The 22,302-nt window shown below is 36.9% G+C and overlaps 1 protein-coding gene and 1 long non-coding RNA gene across 2 annotated transcripts; one reads left to right on the top strand and one right to left on the bottom strand.

The window, feature by feature from the left end:
- Positions 1 to 1,215: 1,215 nt before the first annotated feature.
- Positions 1,216 to 20,979, bottom strand: ATP6V1G3 (ATPase H+ transporting V1 subunit G3). Its single transcript, XM_034437446.3, has 3 exons — positions 20,851 to 20,979; positions 6,398 to 6,498; positions 1,216 to 1,952 (listed from the first exon to the last, which is right to left on the bottom strand). Exons 1-3 carry the CDS (start codon positions 20,930 to 20,932, stop codon positions 1,779 to 1,781), a joined length of 357 nt encoding a protein of 118 aa, XP_034293337.2. The 5' UTR covers positions 20,933 to 20,979; the 3' UTR covers positions 1,216 to 1,778.
- On the top strand, positions 9,960 to 21,348 carry LOC117677303 (uncharacterized). The gene is made up of 3 exons (XR_004594737.3): positions 9,960 to 10,154; positions 19,349 to 19,540; positions 21,072 to 21,348. It is a non-coding gene; the product is annotated as an uncharacterized LOC117677303 (long non-coding RNA).
- Positions 21,349 to 22,302: the final 954 nt, after the last annotated feature.

The raw sequence follows: 22,302 nt of genomic DNA, 5'->3' as shown, positions 1-22,302 counted from the left end.
AATGCAAATAAATTTCAGACTTTATTATTCAATTATAACATTAATGTTCTAAAATTAATACCAGTAGTGTTATCTCTGTCAATGATTCTTACAAAATTAAGTAAGGCAGTAACACAGTTATTTGTGATTTTCAATGTGCTTTTGGTCCTAGAGAGAAGGATACCTATGAACCATAAAGTAGCATTGCCCCATCTCGAGAAAGAAAACCCCAAAACCAAAACGTAAGTTGTAGTTCAATAAAATTCACGTATGCTTATTTCAATCATGTAAGCATTTTAGGAAATCTGAATAAAAATGTTCTGAAGAAATGGAAGATTAGAAAAGTGACATCCAGATTTTCAACTTTCTGATATAGACAAATTGCCTTTAAAAAAAAGTTATATTTTACCAAACATGGAAATGCTCCAAGTAGAATGGTAAGTGCTAGAAAAATTTGGAGCAGAATCAAGGGCAGGAAATGTTGCCGAAAATGACATTTGTTTATAAGTAAGTAAAATCTTAACAATTTTGATAATTATTTGTAAAAAAAGACTTTAGACAGAATCTCATAGCAACTGTCCATGGAACTCATCCCATAACATTAATTGTAATGCTATTAATTAGAAATATGAGAATGGCCCTAGGTGCTTTGCAAAATTTAACTCTTAAGAGAGATTAATTTAATGGAAATAATGTTTTCTTTTCTCTCTTCCACTAAGCAAGATCTATAGATCTTACTGCGTATTCAGCTGCGGAGCTCTGAGAGGCACAAGTGACTGCAAAGGAAAGATAAAAGGATAAGAAACACATCTTTTTGAATGTCCTTGCTCATGAAAGCCTACAGTTATTTCAGTTCCAGAGCTTACTCCCAGGTAAATATTTATTATAATGCAAGCTCAGCTCATTTCTGATAAAGACTGGTCATGCTTTTGGCTGGATTTAGTGATGGAACTGCTTGCCACTGTTTGTGAGTTGAAGTTTATCTTTAATCTATCCTGTGAACAAGACTCTTATTTGTTTCAGAGGTGTTGCGTGGTGTCTACCTTTGCTATAACCAAGGGAATATGTTTTTGATACTATGAATGACAGAGAAGTTTATTTTGGCCAAATACCAACTCACAGACAGAACTTCTAATTCCAACATAATTTGGGGAAATTGCTGTATGTCTGATATGTAAAGGCATCCTATACATATGACTGTAGTTTCCCCATATGTAAAACCCTAGAGACACATGGTTAATGTTAAGTCTAATAATATATACTATTTATTGTATACTTAGTTATTTTAAAACTCCACATATTGAGACAAACAGATTTCCTACAACAAGCCATATGACAAGATACTTTCCAAGCATCAGAGAACATCAGAAGAAAAAAAGACACCCACTTAAAAGCTGCTGGTGTCAAGCCATTCTTTTTTTCTGCTTTTGCCCATATTTAAGTGATACAATCTTTGCTACAAAAATGAAAAAAAAAAGTGAGGGTAAAAATCTACGTTGCCAGAGAGTTGCCTATAAAAGCTGGCCAAATTACAAATATTATGCTCAAGAATATGCTTCAGCTTTGAGACTGTATATCCAGCTGGAATGCAGAAAGTAATAATAATTGTTTTAAAAAAATCTGTAATAAAATTATGTGTAACAATTTGACTGTTGGAAACAGAAAATCCAAATGAATTCTTGTTCGGCCCTTGCTGGTGATAAAAATATAATTGGTAGCAAGCTAATATATAGTGATAGTTCCCAATCTGCCATCTCATTCTGTGAGTACTGCTTCTTTTAAAACATTTCCATAGGGATTTAAATTGTATATGTATAATTTGGATGGATATCAGGATTGATGTTGTACACTTTGCCTAATAGATGACCAAGCATATTCTCTCTGTTCTTCTGATAATTATTAGTGAGGCCTTGGATCTTTGCTGCCGTTTCTTCATCTATTTTTGTTGATAGATTATCATGAGAGCCCATTATCTGCAAAGACAAAACAGGGTATAATATGTAAAGTAAGCAGAAACATCTATGCAAGTTTCAAAACAACTCATGTTCTCTTCTGTTTGTGATTTGTATAGTCTTTTAACAGCAGGACGCTGTTATTCAAAAAGCCCTTTTTAGATAATTATCTCTCATGCCTCTTGTGGGGATCTAGGATTATGGGATAGAGAGGCTTGTGTTGTGTATGTGTGTATCTATCTCTCTGAAACTGCCAAAGGCAATCATTTTCTGCCCAGAAAAGAAGCAAAAAATAGAAGATAGTGAAGTTGTTCTAAGACTGTCTACAAAGCTAGTGCACTTTGCTAAATCAGCAATGGTTAAATTACCAATTTAGTATCACAAGCTAAATTGGCTTCAGGGAATTACTAATCAAGGAACCACCAAGAACACTCCCACTAACACTGACAGGGCAAGCTACTAGTACATGGGTCCCCAACCCTCAGGCTGTGGATTGGCACCGGTCCGTGGCCCACCAGGAACTGGGCCATGCAATCGAGTGAAGGCCCCTCTGTACATGTAGAGGATGCAGGCATCATGTGAAACCACATTCCTCCAGTCCATGGAAAAAACCCTCTCCATGGAACCAGTCCCTGGCACCCAAGAGGGCCATTACATTAGTATATAAAAAGAGAACAAACCCCATACTCTTCAAGCACTTATGTTATCTATGATAACATAATGAAACATCGGCAACAAAACAACCAAGGTCAGAGTTGACCAAGGATCCCATGTTTCAACCCTGAGTTACAAATATTCTCTTCTGTTACTAAATTAGTTCCATAATGTTTCTGACTTAACCCTAAGTAATGGGGTTAAGCAATTTAGGGAACTTTTGAATATAAACATTTGGTAAACACCTAAGCTATGTATCTAACATTCCAGTGTCCTATTCCATCTAGAAGTCATACCAGTTGGTCAATGGTTAATTGACCAACATGATTCTACTTTGCATACTTAAGTAATTACAATTAGGTTTACTCATGTACAATACCTTCCTTCAACTAAGCAACAATTTACGATTTCATTACTTCATCAGCAACGGCTAGTAAAATACGGCTATTACCCACTCATTGGAATAACTTAAGCCCTAAATTCTGACACATTTTAATATGTACTTTAATTCAAAAAGATATGTTTTGTCTTTTTTTTTTACAGAAAAGGATCAAATTATAAAATTGGAAAAATGGTGAAAAGGAAAGTATATCCACCCTGATCCGCATATTAGTGTAAATAATTAGCTTCACTGCTTAAAAATGTAGATTGAATTAAATCATCAGGCATCTTTTAGTGATACATAGTTTCACATTATAGCTTGAAAAATAAATAATGGGAGGTGTTGATGGATAACTATTAGATTTCATGGAGATGAATTGGCAAAAAGAAAAGACAATGGTATGAATGGTAATGATAACCAATCCTATTGTAATGATGTTTCATTTCCCCAAAAAATAATTATATAAATTAGAGGTGCACATCAAATATGGACAAGTGTCCAAACCAGAGCCTATATGTGTGTGTGTGTACACTTGATGATGTTCTCAAATTTTGACTTGTGTTCTACATAGAAGGGTTTATTATTATAACAGAATTAATTATGCTGTTATAAAACACTGTTATTAAAAAAACCTCTCGTTTTGAGAATATATTCTGCTGATAATGTAATTTGGCAAGTTTGAGCCTATTAAAATGCCTTTCAAATATAATTTTGATTCTGTTGTACAAACCATTTACATTTCTTCCATGCTAGACAATGAAATAATAAAACTCTGCTTTAATCTTATTCTAGATTTGGAAACATGAATGCATAGGATTATTTGTGATTCTTTTTATGAATGCAGGTTACTGATCCTTTTCAAATATATGTAAACAAAGAAATCTACATGTTTCATATCCATATATAATATGTAAACCAAATCCATAGTTTCTAAATAATTGATGATGTGCCATCAAATCATTGTGGATTCTTAACTACAATGTAGGTAGATCTTTTCCATGACAATGACCTGGTCTTTCAGGCATATCAACAGTATAGTCATTGCCAGTGCAACGAAATAATACTAATTCTAATAATCCTAAATAATACTAGTATAAATGTTAATGGGATCATAAGAAATGATGAATCTACTAAGGCAAAGGGAAATCATCAAAGCCATTAAAAAGCAAAAGTTAGAATATTTTGGACATGTGATGTGACACCCAGAAAAATATGACATCCTTCACTTAATTCTTTAGGGAAAGATTGAAGGCAAATGAGGTCCAGGCAGAAGAAGAACATCATGGCTTCAAAACCTAAGGGACTGGTTTGGACAAAACTCAGCAGCAATTTTCATGCGGCTGTTGATAAAAATAGGATTGCCAACATGATCGCCAATGTCCAATGATGGATATGGAAGAAGAAGAAGAAGAAGAAGAAGAAGAAGAAGAAGAAGAAGAAGAAGAAGAAGAAGAAGAAGAAGAAGAAGAAGAAGAAGAAGAAGAAGAGGAAGGGGAAGAAGAAGGGGAAGAAGAAGGGGAAGAAGAGGAAGAGGAAGAAGAGGAGGAGGAAGAGGAAGAAGAAGAAGAAGAAGGAGGAGGAGGAGGAGGAGGAGGAGGAGGAGGAGAAGAGGAGGAGGAAGAGGAAGAAGGAGAAGGAGAAGGAGAAGGAGAAGGAGAAGGAGAAGGAGAAGGAGAAGAGAGACAGTTTGGTATAGTAGTTTAGAGCCTGGGTATGACCAGAGATACTCAGGTTCAAGTCTATCTTCACCCATAGACACTCGGATCCATTTACCTCATAAAGTTGTTATTGTGAGCAAAAAATAAGAGGAAGTGCCAAGTGTGCCACTTGGACCTCCAGAAAGAGAGGTGGGACATAAATTAATCAATATATATACATACTTTTTAAAAAACTATACACAATGTAAGAGAAGTCTCTCCCAAGGCCTCACATGGTTAATCTGGGTTGGAAAAAAGAATTTGATTTATTTTTTTCCCCTGGTATTTCATTGTGGGAAAAGTATAGGGGATTAATTTATTGAGTGAATATCAGTGGTGGGTTGCCCCCGGTTTGGACCGGTTTTCAAGAACCGGTAGTAAAACCAGCGGGAGACTCCGCCCACTGACCCGGATGTCATCATAGGTGATCTGTGCATGCGCAGAAGAGTGCACGGCCGTGATGCAAACTGGTAGTAAAGATAAGTAGAACCCACCCCTGGTGAATATACTTATTGTGTGCAATATTATATTGTAATCAATAAAATTACATTGTTACCTATTGGTATAACCACCAGTGGTGCAGAGATGGAAAAAGGATGTAATTATATCCTGCAGCATTCCATACTAAGCATGAATTTGCCTGAACAGTATGCACAGGGTTGTGGTTTTGCGATATTTGTTTTTAATTAACTAAATATTTGACAGATTGTGGTGGAAACAACATTGACCTACCATTTAATTAAATGATATTTCTACATCAATTGAACAATTTAGCAAGGTGATGTTATAAGCAGATGCATACATTCCAAACTATGACTCCTTTCTTCTAGTTTTGTGCTTCCTTTTCACACAAATTTAAATATTTTAACCTTACAGAATTCTGAGTATAATACTTGGGAATTGCTGCCAAATATGTGGGCAAACCCTTTCATCATTCTTTATTTTTTCAGAGGAGACCTTCAAGAATGATTAATATGAATGATAATTTATAAGATTAAATTTTCTACTCATTGATTTCTTTAGTGCATAAAAACAGTGGGTTCTTATGAACTTAATCCTCAGCCAGGGATCACACTGACTTTTGAGAAATAGGCAACCTAATTTCAAAAGCTCATTGTTTCAATTAGTTGAGGTGGCTGGCTAGAATGGTCAGCTTCTCTCTGTAAGATGGGCCTAGAGAATGTGTTCATTTCACACATTGTCTGTATAAATAGCCAATACATGGAATTTACAGTTGTGGAAACATAATCACAGTAGGATTCAGGAATCTGAATTGTGATGGAATGTAGGCCAGAGTTGCAGGATAGAGGGGCTCCTTCCCAGTCAGAAAGAGACAAAGCATGGAATCTTTGGTATGCAGAAAGATTGTGAAGGCAGACTATATCACCCTAGCAGTTTGCAGGGGATATTTTGTAGTTATGCTGATAAGCACTTTAGTTTAGCAAGATTTATGTCTAAAGGCGAAGAAAAATATTCTGAAATAATCCAGCATGGTTTTCTTGGTTCTTTGGGCCTGACAGATCACACAAAATGTATGAACAATTCTTAATATGTACTGTTCCTGCTTTTCCCAGTTTGTGATTTCAGATACTTGATTTTCACCCGCCATCAGTCCTAGCTAGCATAGCCCATATACTAGTCAGAAATCTCTGGAGGACTTCAAACTAGAGAGATTTCAATAATCTAATCTTTCCTTGATATTCTTACCATCTTCCCTTGATGTTCTTACTTACTTCGGAATGCTTCAATCTGAAACCTTTTTCTCTCTGGAGCCTATATTGGTCTATCTCTGCTATGGCTTCTTCCTTGGCTTGCTTCAGTCTCTTTCCTTTTCCTGAAAAAAAAAAGTCATACTATTTTAATTGGATTACATATCATTTATTTACTGCAGGAGGTCAGATAAAATTAAAATTCAGTCCCTTCTTTAGTTCAAGAACACTTAGTTCCTTATCCCCTTTCCTTCAGCCCAACCCAGACAAGAACCCCAAACTTAACTTCCTTGCATTTCTACCTCTTTCTCTTTACAGTAGAAGAAATCTCACTGCCAAATTTCTCCTGCCAAGATGCTGTGTATAACCTTATAACTTAACTTTTACAATTATACATAAAACTGTAAAGAGTCTGAATGCAATATAGTTAGGAATTATACCATAAATTATTTTTGCTTCTACTGGAGAGATTTGGAGAAAGGCATTACTCTTTTTTATTCTGGGGAGGGAGACACCTTTGTTTTGTTGATCACTGTTCAATACTCTTTTTAAAAAATAGATTCCCCTAATTTCTTAGAATCTTTGGAAGCTTTGAATCGGAATGATCTCAAGGGCTCATGTCTCTGTCACTAGCATTTTATATAGAATGTCCCAATTTCCTTGTCACATTCAGTCATTTATGAAAATTTATATGGCCATCCAACTCATTCTTGGACAGTTTACTAAGATAAAAGCCCAAAATTTTAAAAAAAAATTAAAAAGCAACAACCCTCCACCCTCTGGCAGCAACAATCAAATAAACCACTCAATCCCATTCTGAGGTCCCTAGGCCTGTTGACAAAATTAGGTCTTCAGAATCTTGAGAAAGAGTGTCAAAATGGGGGCTAATTCATGAGGATGATATTCCACAGGGAGGGAGCCATCATGGAGAAAACCCTTCTTCTTGGTCCTGCTAGATGGACCTCCTTAGGAGAGGGGACATAGCATTCCCTGCTTCCTTGCTGTAGTGGGTCAAGTAGATATGACTAGGAAAAGACGGTCCTTCAAATCCATGAATGGTTTAAGTATAGTTGTCCTACTCAGTTCACACACCACATTAAACTATAAACCATGGTATACAAATCACAGAGCTAGATCTGTACAACATGATATGTCCAAAATTGGACAAATCATTTTATTATCTTGAGCAATACTCTGCTAAGATACCCTATGTGACACAAAAAATATCATCTGTCCCAGGTAAACTAGACAGCAAACACAACTAGATGAACTAATTCTACTTTATGGTCAGGCTACATTAACAGAATCTTGCAAGTATGAAAGAACAACTTCCTGCTGCCACTTTTAAGCATTTGATTAATTAGGACTGGTCCTTCCTGAGTTTCTCTCTTTGACTGTTAAGCTACTGGGGGATCCTGTGTCTCTTATCTGATTGTTTCTTAGACAACATGCTTTCCCCTCATTTCCCAAAGTCACACACACATTCCAATGCAAGCCTATTCTTAATTCATTGCCAATCAAAAGTTAATGGATATATTAAAAGAAGAGAAGTAAATCCACATAAATGCTCATATGCATATCGCATACAATGTTCTACAAGTGTGGACAGAACACCATCCTGACATCTCAACAGGTATAGTGTCTCTATATCAGAATGCATATATCCATCTGTTATGTACAGCCATGAAATTAATAAGCATGTGTGAATCTTGCAGTTTGAATATACATCTCTCTCCCTTTCTCTCTCTCTTTTCAATCAAATCACGGCCTTCTAAATGAATGTATATATTTTAATGAATCTATTTTTTGAAGCTTACGGATAAATCTAAGATCAATGATTGCCTTAATTATCTTTTTTCTCTGTGCTCTATGTGCTAGCTATGGGGAGAACATTTACATTCATTTTGTTACACATTTTTTAAATTATTATGTGTTGACTTTAGGATCCGAAATATTGTGTTTACTTACTTTCACATAAACAATCAAATGCTTCCAGATTTCCTTATTGAAAAACATTGACTCTGTCACAGAGCATAGCTCATTGAAATGTGGACAACTTCTTATATGACCTGAACTTTAAATCAAGTATTTCTTTTTGTTTTTTGCAATAATCAGACAACAGATTGTAGATGCAGTTGTCAACAAAAGGCATCATTCTCCAAGATTTGCCTTACTGATTTGATGACAGGAACTCTTCAGTTCACAACAATTGAATTTTGTTAAACTCCGGCATAAATCCAAACCAATATAATGTTACATCTCATATCCCTTAATTGCAATATTTATATTTATTGAGTTTCTGCCTCCCTTTCGCTACTGTTTGCTAGATGGAAAGGTGGATGGGAATATTAAAGCACATTTTGAGCACTAACATATTGTAGGCATGAAGGAAAAGGTAACATCAAAGTCTAGTGACTCATTTCATAATAAGGGTAATATGAGAATGATGATATTCAGCTGATTTTTAAGTATTAAAATAATGCTTAATATCTTGCAAGTTCCAGTTTAGTCAGGTATTTGGCTCAGGACCAAGCTATCTTCGAAACCGCCTTCTACCACATAGCTCCCAGCGATCGGTAAGATCCCACAGAGTCGGTCTCCTCCGGGTCCCGTCAGCTAAACAATGTCGGCTGGCGGGCCCATGGGGGAGGGCCTTCTCTGTGGCTGCCCCGGCTCTCTGGAACCAATTACCTCCTGAAGTCCGGACCACCCCCACCCTATTGGCCTTCCGGAAAGCAATGAAAACCTAGCTCTTCTGGCAGGCCTGGGGCTGTTGATCTCGTTATAGTGATCTTGTGACCCAGCCACAAATTGGAGTGTATATGTTTTAACGTTTTAATGTTTTAATGTCTTCTTTTAACTTTTGTATGGGATATTGTTGCATTGTTTTATTCTCTGTTGTAAGCCGCCCAGAGTCCCTTGGGTGTTGGGTGGCATAGAAATGCGACAAAATAAATAAATAAATAAATAAATAAATAAATAAATAAATAAATAAATAAATAAATAAATAAATAAATAAATATTTAAGTATTCATGCCTTTATTTGATTAATTGTTAAACCTAAGTTTGAAATGTTAAAATGAGGTTTTTAGCTCAATAAGATATTCTCTTAAATATAGAGCTTCAGTACCCAGAAGCAAAAGCCCTCTTTCAGATGCTAAAGAGGGTTGTACATCACATTTTAAGCAAACTGGAAAGATATGAATTTAGGATAGTATTGAAACAACTAGGGGAGTAACTGTTCCTGGACAAGTTCTAGCAGCCAGAAGGAAAAGAATTAATGTCCTTACACAGAGATTCCACTTCTGTCTAATTTAAATAAGAAAAAAGGGTGACAAGAACCATTCTGAAAATATTGATTGTCCTTTACTTAAGTTATAATCTCCTCCAGTTCTTGAGCTTTGTCTGTTAATGTATGTGAAACTTATAAAATGCCATCTTGCCTCCAATAATCACATCCTAAAGAAAAGACACAGCTTCTGAAGAATTGCAGAATTCTCACCCTTTAAGAATCTAGAATGCCCAGAATTTTAGAATGATTGGCAGCATTCTGTGTATTTCATATTTATAACAGCAAAGACCCACCATTAGGAATGACACTCAATAGTTTCAAATTTTCAACTTGCTCCAAATAGCTTCAAATAGCCCAGACTACGTAGCTTGAATAGTTTCATACTATGGAGGAGGTGATAATGCAAGCATGGTTTTTCATTCCGGATAACATCCAGATGTGGATATAGGAAGTGATCAGACATAGCTATTTTATGACAAAGCATATGAGGTAAGTTATTCCAGGTTTCAGTGATGTAATGAGGGAATTAGCCAGTATTCGCAGTTAGATGCAGTCTGTGTCCTGTATTCACATTTATCTTTTCTGCCAGAATTTAGATTAGACATTCCTCTGCTGTGGGGATCCTGTCTCCATAAAAAGGCAATATAGTGTCTGGTGTCATGTCAATCAGAAGCAATGCCATCAAAAACAAGTTTATAGAAAGGTGGAGGAAGAGCTGTCATACCACACTACTGCAAAAAGTAAGGAAAACCAAAACAGTTGGAGACAAAGACTTGGTTTTTTGGCATACTGAAAATGTTGCTTGACTCCCTATTGCAGCTAAGAGAAGTAAAACTACCCATGGCACTGAAACGGAAGATAAAACAGAATTAGAAATCAGCATTGCTCACTTTTCAAAAAATTGCAATATAATACTGAAACATTGTGGAATAGTGAAATCTATAGCATCCTTTAAATGCATTCTTCAGAACCCTAAAGGTTTATTCTCTTTGTGTTAAAAAAAATAATACTTAGGTGACTTTTGGTCTGGTGGGCAAATTTAGAATTTAAAAAACAATTTGAGGACTTTCTTATAAAATGTCTGCCCTTATTCATAAAATGGCTGCCATAGGAAGTATGTCCTATCAAGAAATGCCATTTCTCAAGAAGACAAACTGGCGAAGGGGACCTTGCAAGTCTAGGATGATATCCAACTGTCCTAGTTTATCATAGATTTTTCCCCCTGTATAAGTACTTATGTTAATAAGCAAAGCAGTAGGCTCTAATCACTCATTATTTTCAGCAAATGCCTCTGGGTTTATGTAGGGTCTAGAAACATTCTTGGAAATAAGCATTATGTTAGAAATGTCTTTGTAGAATTACAGTTTCTCTGAAAAGAAATAAAAAAACCCTTGGAAACAAAGTCATACAGAAGCCAAATGTACATCGAAGAAGGTATTTACTAACATCAAATGCTCTGTTATGGTCTACTAATATGGCTACAAACCTTGAAACTCACATGGCTTTTCTTCTGCTTCCTTCCTTTGAAGAGAAGGTGTTTTTATGTTAACTACAATTAACAATATATGTCATCAAAAACTATGGTTTAATTTATCTTAGTTTTGAAGAAGCATGCTGAAAACACTTCAAAAAAGCCCTGGAGAAAAGGTCTCATGACTCCATTGTAATGTTAGAATACCTGAATATTGGAAAGGCTATTGGCAGGGGCCCCCATTCTCTTCATGCTGATTGTAGGGGCAATGGATCAGTGGTGAAATCTAAAATTTGTTCTGTGACGTGGGAGGGGTAATGTGACTAGGTGGGCGTGGCAAATTTTTTTTTAACTTTTAAAACCATTTTTTAAAATGGATCGTCAGAGGCATTTAAAAGAAAAAAAGGGCTTTTCAAAAGGCTCTGACGATCCCAGCTGAGTTGCCTGATCGGCAGAGGTTTTTTTTAAAAAAACCCTTTTTTTCTTTTAAATGCCTCTGACGATCCAAGCTGAGTTGCTTGACCGGCAGAGGTTTTTTAAAAAGCCTCTGCCAATCAGGCAACTCAGCTTGGATCGTCAGAGGCATTTAAAAGAAAAAAAGGGGTTTTTTTTCTTTTAAAAGCCTTTGACGATCCCAGCTGAGCCGCACAATCATCAGAGGCCTTTTTTTCACTTTTAAAAGCATTTTTTGGCCAAAGAGGTTAAAATGCTTTTAAAAGTAAAAAAAAAAAAAAAGCCTCTGATGGTTGTGTAGGTCAGCTGGGCATGGTGGGGGGGGGGGCGCATGGATTTTTGCTACCGGTTCTCTGAACCACCCGCCTCCATCACTACCGGATCAGGCGATCCGGTCCGAACCAGGAGCATTTGACACCTGCAATGGATATTTAAAAACAGTTAATATTGTGTGGAGTTAGAGAGGAAATGCTGTAAAACCTAAATTAGAAGACAACCTTATAGTTTGGGATGATCAGTCAATCCAGGATACTGTGATCACAGAAGAGCACGGAAGGAAATTGGAATGGCCTATATTGATTAGTAGGCAACCTTTCATCCTAAATTAAGTGCCTGGGTATTTCATGGAGAACAACATTACTCTCCTTTAATAGTGGTATTAAAATTATAGTGGCAGTATGGTGCGTTTCAGGGGTGGGTTCTACTTATCTTTACTACCGGTTCGCAATGGGGCTACATGCGCTTTTCTGCGCAAGCGCAGAAGCGTTTTGATGATGTCAGGGTCAGTGGGCAGAGCCTCCTGCCGGTTTTACTACTGGTTCTATAGAACCAGTGCGAACCGGGGACAACCCAACACTGGTGCGTTCACATTATTCTAGGTGCTATCTGATTATTGGAGGAGGTGAACTATGGGCTTGATGCAATACCTGGCTCAAATTTGAGCCTTAACAAGCAAACAATGATAGCTCAGAATGCCTGTGTAATGTTTTCAGATAGTCACTGTTTATTTATACAACCTCATGAGTACTGCACTTCCAGGGATACAAATAATAGCGGTCTGGACTAATGCTTTGCATAAAACCCTAATATTTTTTGTTCAGTTTGACCAACCAGATGTATTGCATGATAGTAAATCAGAATGCTCATTTATAATGGTTGAGCATACTGTAAAGTATTCTTTGAACCCCAGCCATCCATTTCAGCATGATGTGAGAAACCACCACTGCTTTGCTAGAAGAGCAGGAACAACTGTTGTGCCAACCGAAACTATAGCTTCACCAGGAGAGATCAAACACCTACTTGTGGATTGTCAGGCTGTTAGTGAGGCTGGTTTTATAACCTCTTTATAACCTCTTTTTAAGTTTGTTGTTTATCTGCTTCAACTGATTATATCTGGCATGACCTTATAGTGTTTATTTTGAAGGATTGGGCGTGTGCAAGATCTTCCATCATATTTACACTAAACATAAGTCTGCTAACTAGTACAAATCCATACCTGGGAAGTTGGGTCATGGGTGGATCTACATACCATACATTGGAGTAAGCTCCCTATACAACCACAGAAAAATCTTTAGTTTACAGAATAGGCTTGCTTGGTTTATGTGGAAGACAGATTATTTGAGAAAACTACAGGCACCTATACTCCTTTCTTATCAGCAAACTTGACACAGGTGAGAAGGAGATACATTGTTTTGGGGGCTCTGCCTCCACCAATGACTGGAGAAATCCAGGAGTAGAAAAGATAACGGGTGTTTTTCCCTCAGAGAGTATGGATGCCTCCGAGGGAAAAAAAAAAGTCTGAAGGTCCAGCATGGAAAAGTGCAACTTGGACTGTTGTAAGAGGTCTGCAATGATGGTTATTAAAAAGGACAACAGAGGGGGAAATGAAGACATTCCAGAGACACTGGAGGGAAAATTGATTACAGAATTTCTTCTTACAGAAGATTGATTCTTCTGTAAGAAGAAAACATCAATAGTAAATATAAACAGAGAACTTCTATATGTTGTAGAGTGCAGAGTACAATGTAGAGGTAATTTTAAGTGTAATAGTATAGAACAGGTATGTCCAACCCTTGGCCTGTAGGCCACATGAGTCCATGGACAGCTAGTAATGCGACCCCAAAAGATTGTAAACGTCAAACATTATTACATGCATTTATATACATTCAATATATATTTGATATGTGGCCCAAGACAATTCCTTTTCACTCAGTGTTGCTCAGGCAAGCCAAATGGTTGGACATGCTGGTATTGAAGAACAGTAATAGGAACAGACTGTAGACATGATAGGAAATATCCACATATATATTTGTGAGTATATAGGTAAGTTTTACACATTGCTTTTGTGTTTTACAAATTAAAAAGTTTCCAAATCTGTTAGAAGAAGTCTGTTAAAATAAATCACCTGGTTTTTGCATCTCTCTAGACCAGGGGTCCCCAACCCTTGGTCCGTGACCCGTGCCAGGCCATGGCTCCTTGGGAACAGGGAAGTGCAAATGAATTGTGAGCGTGCAAAACCATCCCTTCTTCCCACCGCCACCACCAGTCTGCAGAGTGGAAAAGTTGGGGACTGTTACTCTAGAGTCTGGATCAGTCTAATTGGGTATGGTTTCAAAAAGAACCTGTGCAAATTTAATAAATGTCAAAGCATTATTGGAAAAGCAACATAATACATTGTTATACATTTAAGAGGGAAAATTTATCTACACTATCTGGTACTCTTCTAGTATACAAACATTTCCAATAATAATAGTAATAGCACAATTATTAGCAAAAAACAACAACAACAAAAACTGGTAAAAAAGGGGGGGATTTTTATTTTGAAGCATTTGTGTCTGCATTTTAATGCTTTATATAATTTTTAATAAAGTATATATTTTATTATATAAAAATTGACTTTACTTTGTATAAATATGTTTTTGTCTATATAAAGATATGTCTGTGCTTACCATTTAAGATGTTCTGCCTTGTACTCATTTTATTAAGCAGTTTGGCTTAATAAAATATTCCCTAGGTTGGCATACTTTGGGGATACAATATTTAGTCTATACTTCAGGGTCCCATCTCTTCCCATTAGACAATACTCCTGCTGCACACCCATCATACTCTTCCAGCAAAAAGTGTGCTATTTTTTTTCTTCTGGGAATGCATGGATGGATGGATGGGAGATACTGTAGATGACATTCAGTTTATATGAACAAGATTAAACTGTCAGAATCCATCCCTACATACGTACATACACATATCATACATACATACATACGTATTCTCTTCTTACTGTCCTGTTCCATTCTCCTGGTTTTTATACCTCCTTTTTTTCCCCCAGCAGAGCTACAATAGCACAGTAGACTTTTATTTAAAAAAAAAAATACTGCTCCCAGTAGAAATGATTTTTTTTTTCAATCACATTTCATTCCCTGAATACTTAATACTTTTTCTTGTTTGTTTGGTGTTCGGAGATGCCCCATTGCCGGTGGTGAGTTGCCCCCGGTTCGCACCAGTTCTATAGAACCGGTAGTAAAACCGACGGGAGGCTCCGCCCACTGACCCCGATGTCATCAAAGCACTTCTGCATTTGCGCAGAAGAGCGCATGCTTGAGTGAAGTGAGTGTATGCGCGGGGCCCCACTGCGAACCGGTAGTAAAGGTAAGTAGAACCCACTCCTGCCCATTGTCCCCCTTTTTTTTCTGTTCACCTGCTAGAGAAAGTTTTCACACACACCAGCTTTTAAATAGCCCATTTTGGGCTATTTATCCTGATTTGACCTAATGGTTCCTATCTCTAATTCTGGGAAACCTATGTACCCTGAAGGAAAATAGCTGTGTTACTTTGTGCTTCTTATCCATGAGAATTTGACAGAGACACTATTTTCTGTGAATCCATGATATATCTTGATGTTCTTTGCTAAAAATTAGGCTCAACTCTTAACCGTACTATGTTTAAATAAATAAATGGATGGATGATTATATCTCAGCTTGGAAGCAATTATTCACCCCCATATATTTTCTTTAGGTTGCCATGCCATATTGGATTGAGTTATGTTACATACTGGAAATTGGGCATGGCACAGTTGAGGTCAGAAATCCAGGACCTGTGTTTTAAGAAAACCTTGGATAGAACTGATCAATTTGGCAGCAAATTCTTTGACAATGAGAACCAACATTCTGAATCGTTAGATTTAAGAAGTGGCAAAACATCAAATGAACTGAAAACTTTTTCAGGCCTTATGTCAATTTTCCTAATGTTGGTTAACTGATGATAAAGTTGCTTGCCAGCTGAAAATTATAGGGTGAATTCAAATCTATTATGTAAAATCAGGATCTATTTAATCTCAATATCACATCCAATATGAACACTTTTGGACTTTCAGCCATGGATATAAAAAATTCTTGAAAGAGGGAATGCCATCTTTTAATCCTTGAATAGAAATTACAGTTGGAACATCTACTGTACCAGATAAAAAGAATCCTATGTGGATCTTACTCTTAAGAATGCAAAAGTTTATGTCACACAGTTGATTACAAGGACTGGGATCCAGAATCCTTTGATTCATGGACTTACAAAAGTTTGAACACATTTAAAAAAATATACACATGTTCTGAACTGAAATATGCCAGGAGGATAAGACAAGTTGCAAGTGATCCCTGGTTTTTTGTATTTTGAAGGTGTAGTGTAGAAAATAATAATCAGATACTTCATGCTTTTCAATAGATATGTTCAGGCTTAGTTGAGAGGTGAGTTTGTAATGTGTTTTTTTTTTAGAAATAATTTGCAAATTTGCTTAGAGAAAACATAAACCTCTCTCTCTCTCTCTCTCTGTGTGTGTGTGTGTGTGTGTGTGTGTGTGTGAGAGAGAGAGAGAGAGAGAGAGAGAGAGAGAGAGAGAGAGAGAGAGAGAGAAATATGCATCACCCTAAACTGGAAAAACCAGTGCCACAAAACTGATTTTTAGTAGGCTGTGAAAGCTTTCTACATATACTTTGGAAGCCTTTTGGGGGCCAGAGTGGGGCAGGGAGGGAGGTTTCCTTCTTCTCCTTCAGCGCCAACAAGAAACAATCCTATTCTTATGAGAGTCACGTTTTTAATTTTACAATTCAGGCAAGTCAAACCTGTTTCACATTGCAACTAAATCTTGCTGGTGGAAGAGCAAGCAGGTATAAACTGGTACAGAGTGTCCTGGAACTGGTATTTCCTGAAATGCAGAAAAAGAAGCTTTGGCTTATGGCACAGGTTTGGATGCATATGGCTATGAGTCAATTTTGACTCCTGGCAATTGCCTGGACAAGTCCCTGCAGCCTTCTTGGCAAGTCAAGAGTGACTGGTCCAAGATCACCTAGCTGGCTTTGTGCCTAAGGTGGACCTAGAATTCATGGTCTCTCAGTTTCTAGTCCGGTGTATTAACCACTACACCAAATTGTCTGTCTTAAAGATAATTATATCGCCAACCACCTATAAAGATAGCTCGGATTTTCAGTTTCACAAAGGCAACAGAATAATATCGTTGGAAGGGAGGTCTTCTAGTCCAATAACCCAGCTCAAGCAAGAAGCCATATAACACAATGAAATTCTTTAAATGCATCTTCATAGAAGCTTAAGGATGTGAATGAAAGAATGTAGGCAATAAAAGAGCTACAAGAGATAGGAGGAGTTTGATCCTGGCTGGCTCAAGGTTGACTGAGCCTGCCATCATTCCAAGGTTGGTAAAATGAGGACCCAGATTTTTGGAGGCAATATGCTGACTCCATAAACCGCTTAGAGCAGGGGTGTCAAACTCAATTTCATTGAGGGCCACATCAGGACTGTGGTTAACCTGAGGGAGCTGGGCAGATGTGGCCGACTGGGTGGGCATGACTAGTTTGACGGACTCACTGGGTGTGGCTGACTGGGTGGGCATGGCCATCTTGATGCCACTCCCCAAACTGCTGGTATGTTTCCTCTTTGTATTGGGTAGACCAGGCTGAAGTGATGCAGGTAGACCAGGCTGGCCCCTTACATTTTCCAGGATGGCCCCAAGGGCCAGATCCAACCACATTCTTGAGCCTTGAGTTTGACCCCACCCTTGCTTAGAGAGTGATGTAAAGCACAATAGAAGTCTAAGTGCTATTGTTGTTGCTAGAAGAGCAATAGCACAACTTAATTTCATGGAAATGAAACAAATTTAATTGACACTGTCACTGTTACTGACAAAACAATTGGCACAAGCTTGCCAGCTGCTAATCTAAAGCCAATTCAGCTACTCTTTCTGGAAAAAAGATCTGGTAAAAATATCACTGCAGCTTGTTGTATAGTCTAAAATTGCCATCTTGTTTCCTTAAAAAATGTTAGGAAAACACTGTTGTTTCTCTTTTCTCAGAGCTCATGAGATTGTGTTCCCATTTGTTTAAATGTATACCTAGACTGTTATTATATCATGTTTTGTATTAGATTCATTGCATTATTTGTATTAAATAGGTTTAGTTTGCCATTTTTAATCTTCATTTATCATTTTTATTCCCCTTTTTAGAGGTTTTTTTAGATTTTAAAAATATTTTAAGCTTTTTATGTAATTTAATTTTTTGTATTTTTAATGCTTTTAAGTTCCTTGTACCCCATCCTTGCTGGTCTTTGACCATAATTAAGGTTGATGGTGATTAGTTTCTCCTGGTTTTGAGTGTTCTTATTTTGTATGATGTTCATTAATGCTGTTTATGTGCTCGTGTAAGACATGTAAAGGCTTTATAGGAAGATTTCTACACTGGACTGTAATGGAAGCATGGGAAGCTATTCATGAGAGAACTGATAATTGCTTTTGGTTGCTTGAACTCCCACAGACTTCTCAGATGCTTTGTAATTAAGGTTATTACTATGGGTATCATCTCTGAACCTTTACTCTCATTCATTTGTTTGTTTTTGTTTGTTTTTGGAAAGCACCCTTTCCCTCCAAAGACATGGGTAAACAATGAATGGTTCTCTAGATATTTCTGAACTACAACTCCTGACAGTCCCCATCAGCATGGTCAACTGTAAGATTGGTCGGAATCAGGATTTCAGTAGCACTTGCAAGTTCACACATTAGGCAGTCATATGGTAATAGGCTGGTAGCTCCTGGGTAACCAATAGAAGAACAATATCATCTATTATGGTAATTAGGAATGAATGAAAAGTTCCTTCTGGGTAGATTTTGTATCAATCGGTGATTTTTAAAAGGATTCTTAATAAATAATATAAGAACTTCTGCTTTGGGCAGGGGATTTAACTAGAAGATCTCCAAGATCCCTTCAGCCTTATGATTCTATGAACTATGAACTATTAAGGCAATGCAAAGCTTTAGTAGAGTGCTTTACTGTATTCTGAAGTTGCTCTACCAAGCAATACAATCCCCCAAATTCAAAGAATAAAGCAAATCTGTCATATCACATTATGTTTCTCCTGGGACCCTTTCTGGGCCTGTAGTAGATAAAAAAGGCTTCTGTTGGAGAAAGCACTCTAAAGTGAATTCCTGAGGAAAAAAAATCACATCATCCATGCATCTCCACAAGGCACACAGTGTCACCATTGCAATACAAAACATCTACAGAACTGAGATGTGCAAACCCAACTTTTGAACACTTTGTCATGAAACATAGCTTGAAAAGTATCCTTTAATTCAAAGTCCATATTGCAGAGTCCACTATTTATAGATTTTTCTTTGGAATGTTTTTTGGTGCAAATTCAGAGAAATGTATAATCCAAAAGAAAATTTCCTTTCTTACTACATTTGTATTCCATCTTTATTTTATAGAACTCAGGATTGTGTACATAATACTTCTGCTACCCATTTTTCCACAAAAATTCTGTGAGGTGGGTTATGCTGAAAAAGAGAACCTGGCCCCAAATCACCCAACTGGCTTTCATGCCAAGGAAGGACTAGATTTCAGTATTTGGATTGCTGGGCCACTACTTTCCCCACTACGTGACACTGTCTGTATTAAAGGTAATTATATCCCCAATAGCCCATTAGAACATAAAATAAAGGCAAAGCTTTATTTTCAGGTTTTCATAAAGATGGAATTTCTCAAAATACCTCTTTGTAGAAGCTTAAGGAAATGAATGAAAGACTCTGAAATAATTAATAGCAAAACCCAATTTCATGGAAATGAAATCAATTTAATTGACAAAAATGTTTAAAAAGTCCTGGTAGGAAATGCAGAGCTGCTGATGGGGCCCAATATAATAAGGAGAAAGAGATCTTAGAAAACAAGACATGAAATCTTATGTAACGATAAATAATAATAAATAGAAGCTGCTGCAGAATAAAAATGCATGAGGTTTTATGTACTGTGTAACTTTCAACGAAACCTAAAAAGTGTAATTAGACTAACAAAATATTAGTAGGTGGGTTAAAAAGTGATAAATAATGTTGGAAATTCAAACAAGTCTACCTTACATAGAAGACCTTCAAGAACTAGTGTTATTAACCACTGGTCTTTTTGGCTGAGGCTGATAGAAAATGTAGTGAACCAATAGACAGAGGCAATGGCTCCTTTAGTTCTGAGATGCAGCCAACATTAAAACATAGAACATTATAATGGCATAGTTGGGAAAAATTGATTCCATTCACACACACACACGCCACAAAAAGAGCCTTGGTGGCGCAGCAGACTAAAGTGCTGTTAAGTAACACCAGCTGCCGGCAATTACTGCAAGTTTAAATCTCATCAGGCTCAAGATTGACTCAGCCTTCCATCCTTTCAAGGTAGGTAAAATGAGGACCCGGATTGTGGGGGCAATAAGCTGACTTTGTATAAAAAAAGAACACTGCTTAGGGGCGGCCGAAAGCCCTACTAAGCAGGTATATACAAAAGTATGAAGGCTATTGCTTAACTCATTGTAAGCCGCCCTGAGTCTCCGGAGAAGGGCGGCATATAAATCGAACCAATAAGTAAATAAATAAATATGTTAGTTCAGCCATCCTATTATAGACCCAAAGTGGAAGGCCCAATTCTGATTAGAGGACCAGAAAAGAATGTAGGTTGTAGAATAATTCCTTATAAGGAAATAGAAGGATGACTGTTGACTCACATTAATTCAGCTCTGAAACTAGACACCAAATTATTAAAAAGTTGAGAAAAAGACATTGGAGGTAGTTTTAAAATTAACCCAATGGGGGAAAAAATCAAACTACAATAACATTTAAATATATTATAACATTTCCTTGTTGATGCCTCTGTGATTTATCTGTAGTTATATATGACAAAAGTTTTCTGGAGATTCAACAGAGTTCCAGCATAGGGCATAACTTACTTTTTTTGGCTTCTTCAAGCTTATCTTTGGCCCGTTTTTCTGCCTGGAGAAGTTGCTGTATTCCCTGAGACTGGCTAGTCATTTTGCCTCTTTGAGTTCAGAAAATGCCTATGGCAACTGCAAAGGAGGAAGAAGGCTTTATGGCAAGACACCATATTTATTCAATACTTCTCCTGTTGTGTCAATAATCAAACCATAAACTTTGCTCTGTCTTTTTGCAGGCTAAAGCCAGATTAAAACCATGGAAGAAAACAAATAGCAGGTACAAAGAAGTGGATCTACTGGTTTGAGGGAGTTTCTCCATCCCTCCCCCCCATAGCTGCGCTCTTCCACATGGTTTACATGCAACCATCAACATAAAACCTTTGCTAGCTCTGTTTGATAGTTATGCAATGTTTAGATTAAAAATATCAAGGTCAAGATCTCCAAGGTGATTACTATTACTAGGATTAAAAGCCATGATATATGGATCATGTGAGGACATGGTTTCCATTTCAGTATTTTGTATTGTTTGCATTTTTTTTTAAAAAAATTACTTGTACATATATACATTTATATTTAATTTATACCCTCAATTTCTATTGTTGACAGTCAGAACCACATATATGTAAAAAGAGGGGCTTTGATAACATTATTTCATTCAACAACTAGATTTTTTCTTTTACTCTTCTCCCATAAATGTCCCTTATAGTTTAATTTCCATATTTTGGCAGGATAATTGTGATGTAGTAATACTTGGGGACTGCAAAATAGGAGGTAGGGAGCTACATGTTTCTTATCCCGACTGATAGAAGCATTTCAGAGTGTTCGGATAAAGAAATAAATTAGAATATGAAAAATGTTTACAGACAGATTTTTGTACAGCTTCTTTATGTTTCACCTTTTGGAGTGGAATATGTCAGTGTGAACTTTTATGTCAAGAAATGGCAACTTAACTTAGTAACCTGATTCTTGTGGTTCACAAGATGTGTGAAAGAACAGACAGTAAGATCTACATTATCTATTTTTATCTAATTGAACCTTCCTTCCTTCCTTCCTTCCTTCCTTCCTTCCTTCCTTCCTTCCTTCCTTCCTTCCTTCCTGCCTTCCTGCCTTCCTTCCTTCCTTCTGACAGTGAAAGGGAGAGTGTAGGACATCTAAAATGCTAAAACTGCTTTTACTTATTACATTTTTAAAATCCCGCCTTTATTACTTTATAAGTAACTCAAGGCAGCAAACATACCTAATATTCCTTCTTTCTCCTATTTTCTCCACAACAATAAATCTGTGACCTAGATGGGGCTGAGAGAGAGAGTGACTGGTCCAGAATCAGCCAGCTGGCTTTCATGCCTAAGGCAGGACTAGAATTCACAGTCTCCTAGTTTCTAGCCTGGTGCCTTAACCACTAGGCCAAACTGGCATTGTTTAGCTACATACGTTTTTCCTGACACTTACTCTGGGAACCAAAAATGC

The sequence above is a fragment of the Pantherophis guttatus genome, chromosome 3 (assembly GCF_059756535.1).
Source record: "Pantherophis guttatus breed Tessera chromosome 3, ASM5975653v1, whole genome shotgun sequence".
Lineage (NCBI taxonomy): Eukaryota > Metazoa > Chordata > Lepidosauria > Squamata > Colubridae > Pantherophis > Pantherophis guttatus.
This window is presented reverse-complemented; position numbering and strand designations above follow the sequence as displayed.

Coding starts and splice junctions, on each gene's coding strand:
- ATP6V1G3 (XM_034437446.3), bottom strand. CDS start 20,932: ATGACTAGCCAGTCTCAGGGAATACAGCAACTTCTCCAGGCAGAAAAA. Junction 6,499..20,850: donor GCTTGAAGAAGCCAAAAAAA/GTAAGTTATGCC, acceptor TTTTTTTTTCAG/GAAAAGGAAAGAGACTGAAG. Junction 1,953..6,397: donor TCAGATTGAAGCATTCCGAA/GTAAGTAAGAAC, acceptor TTGTCTTTGCAG/ATAATGGGCTCTCATGATAA.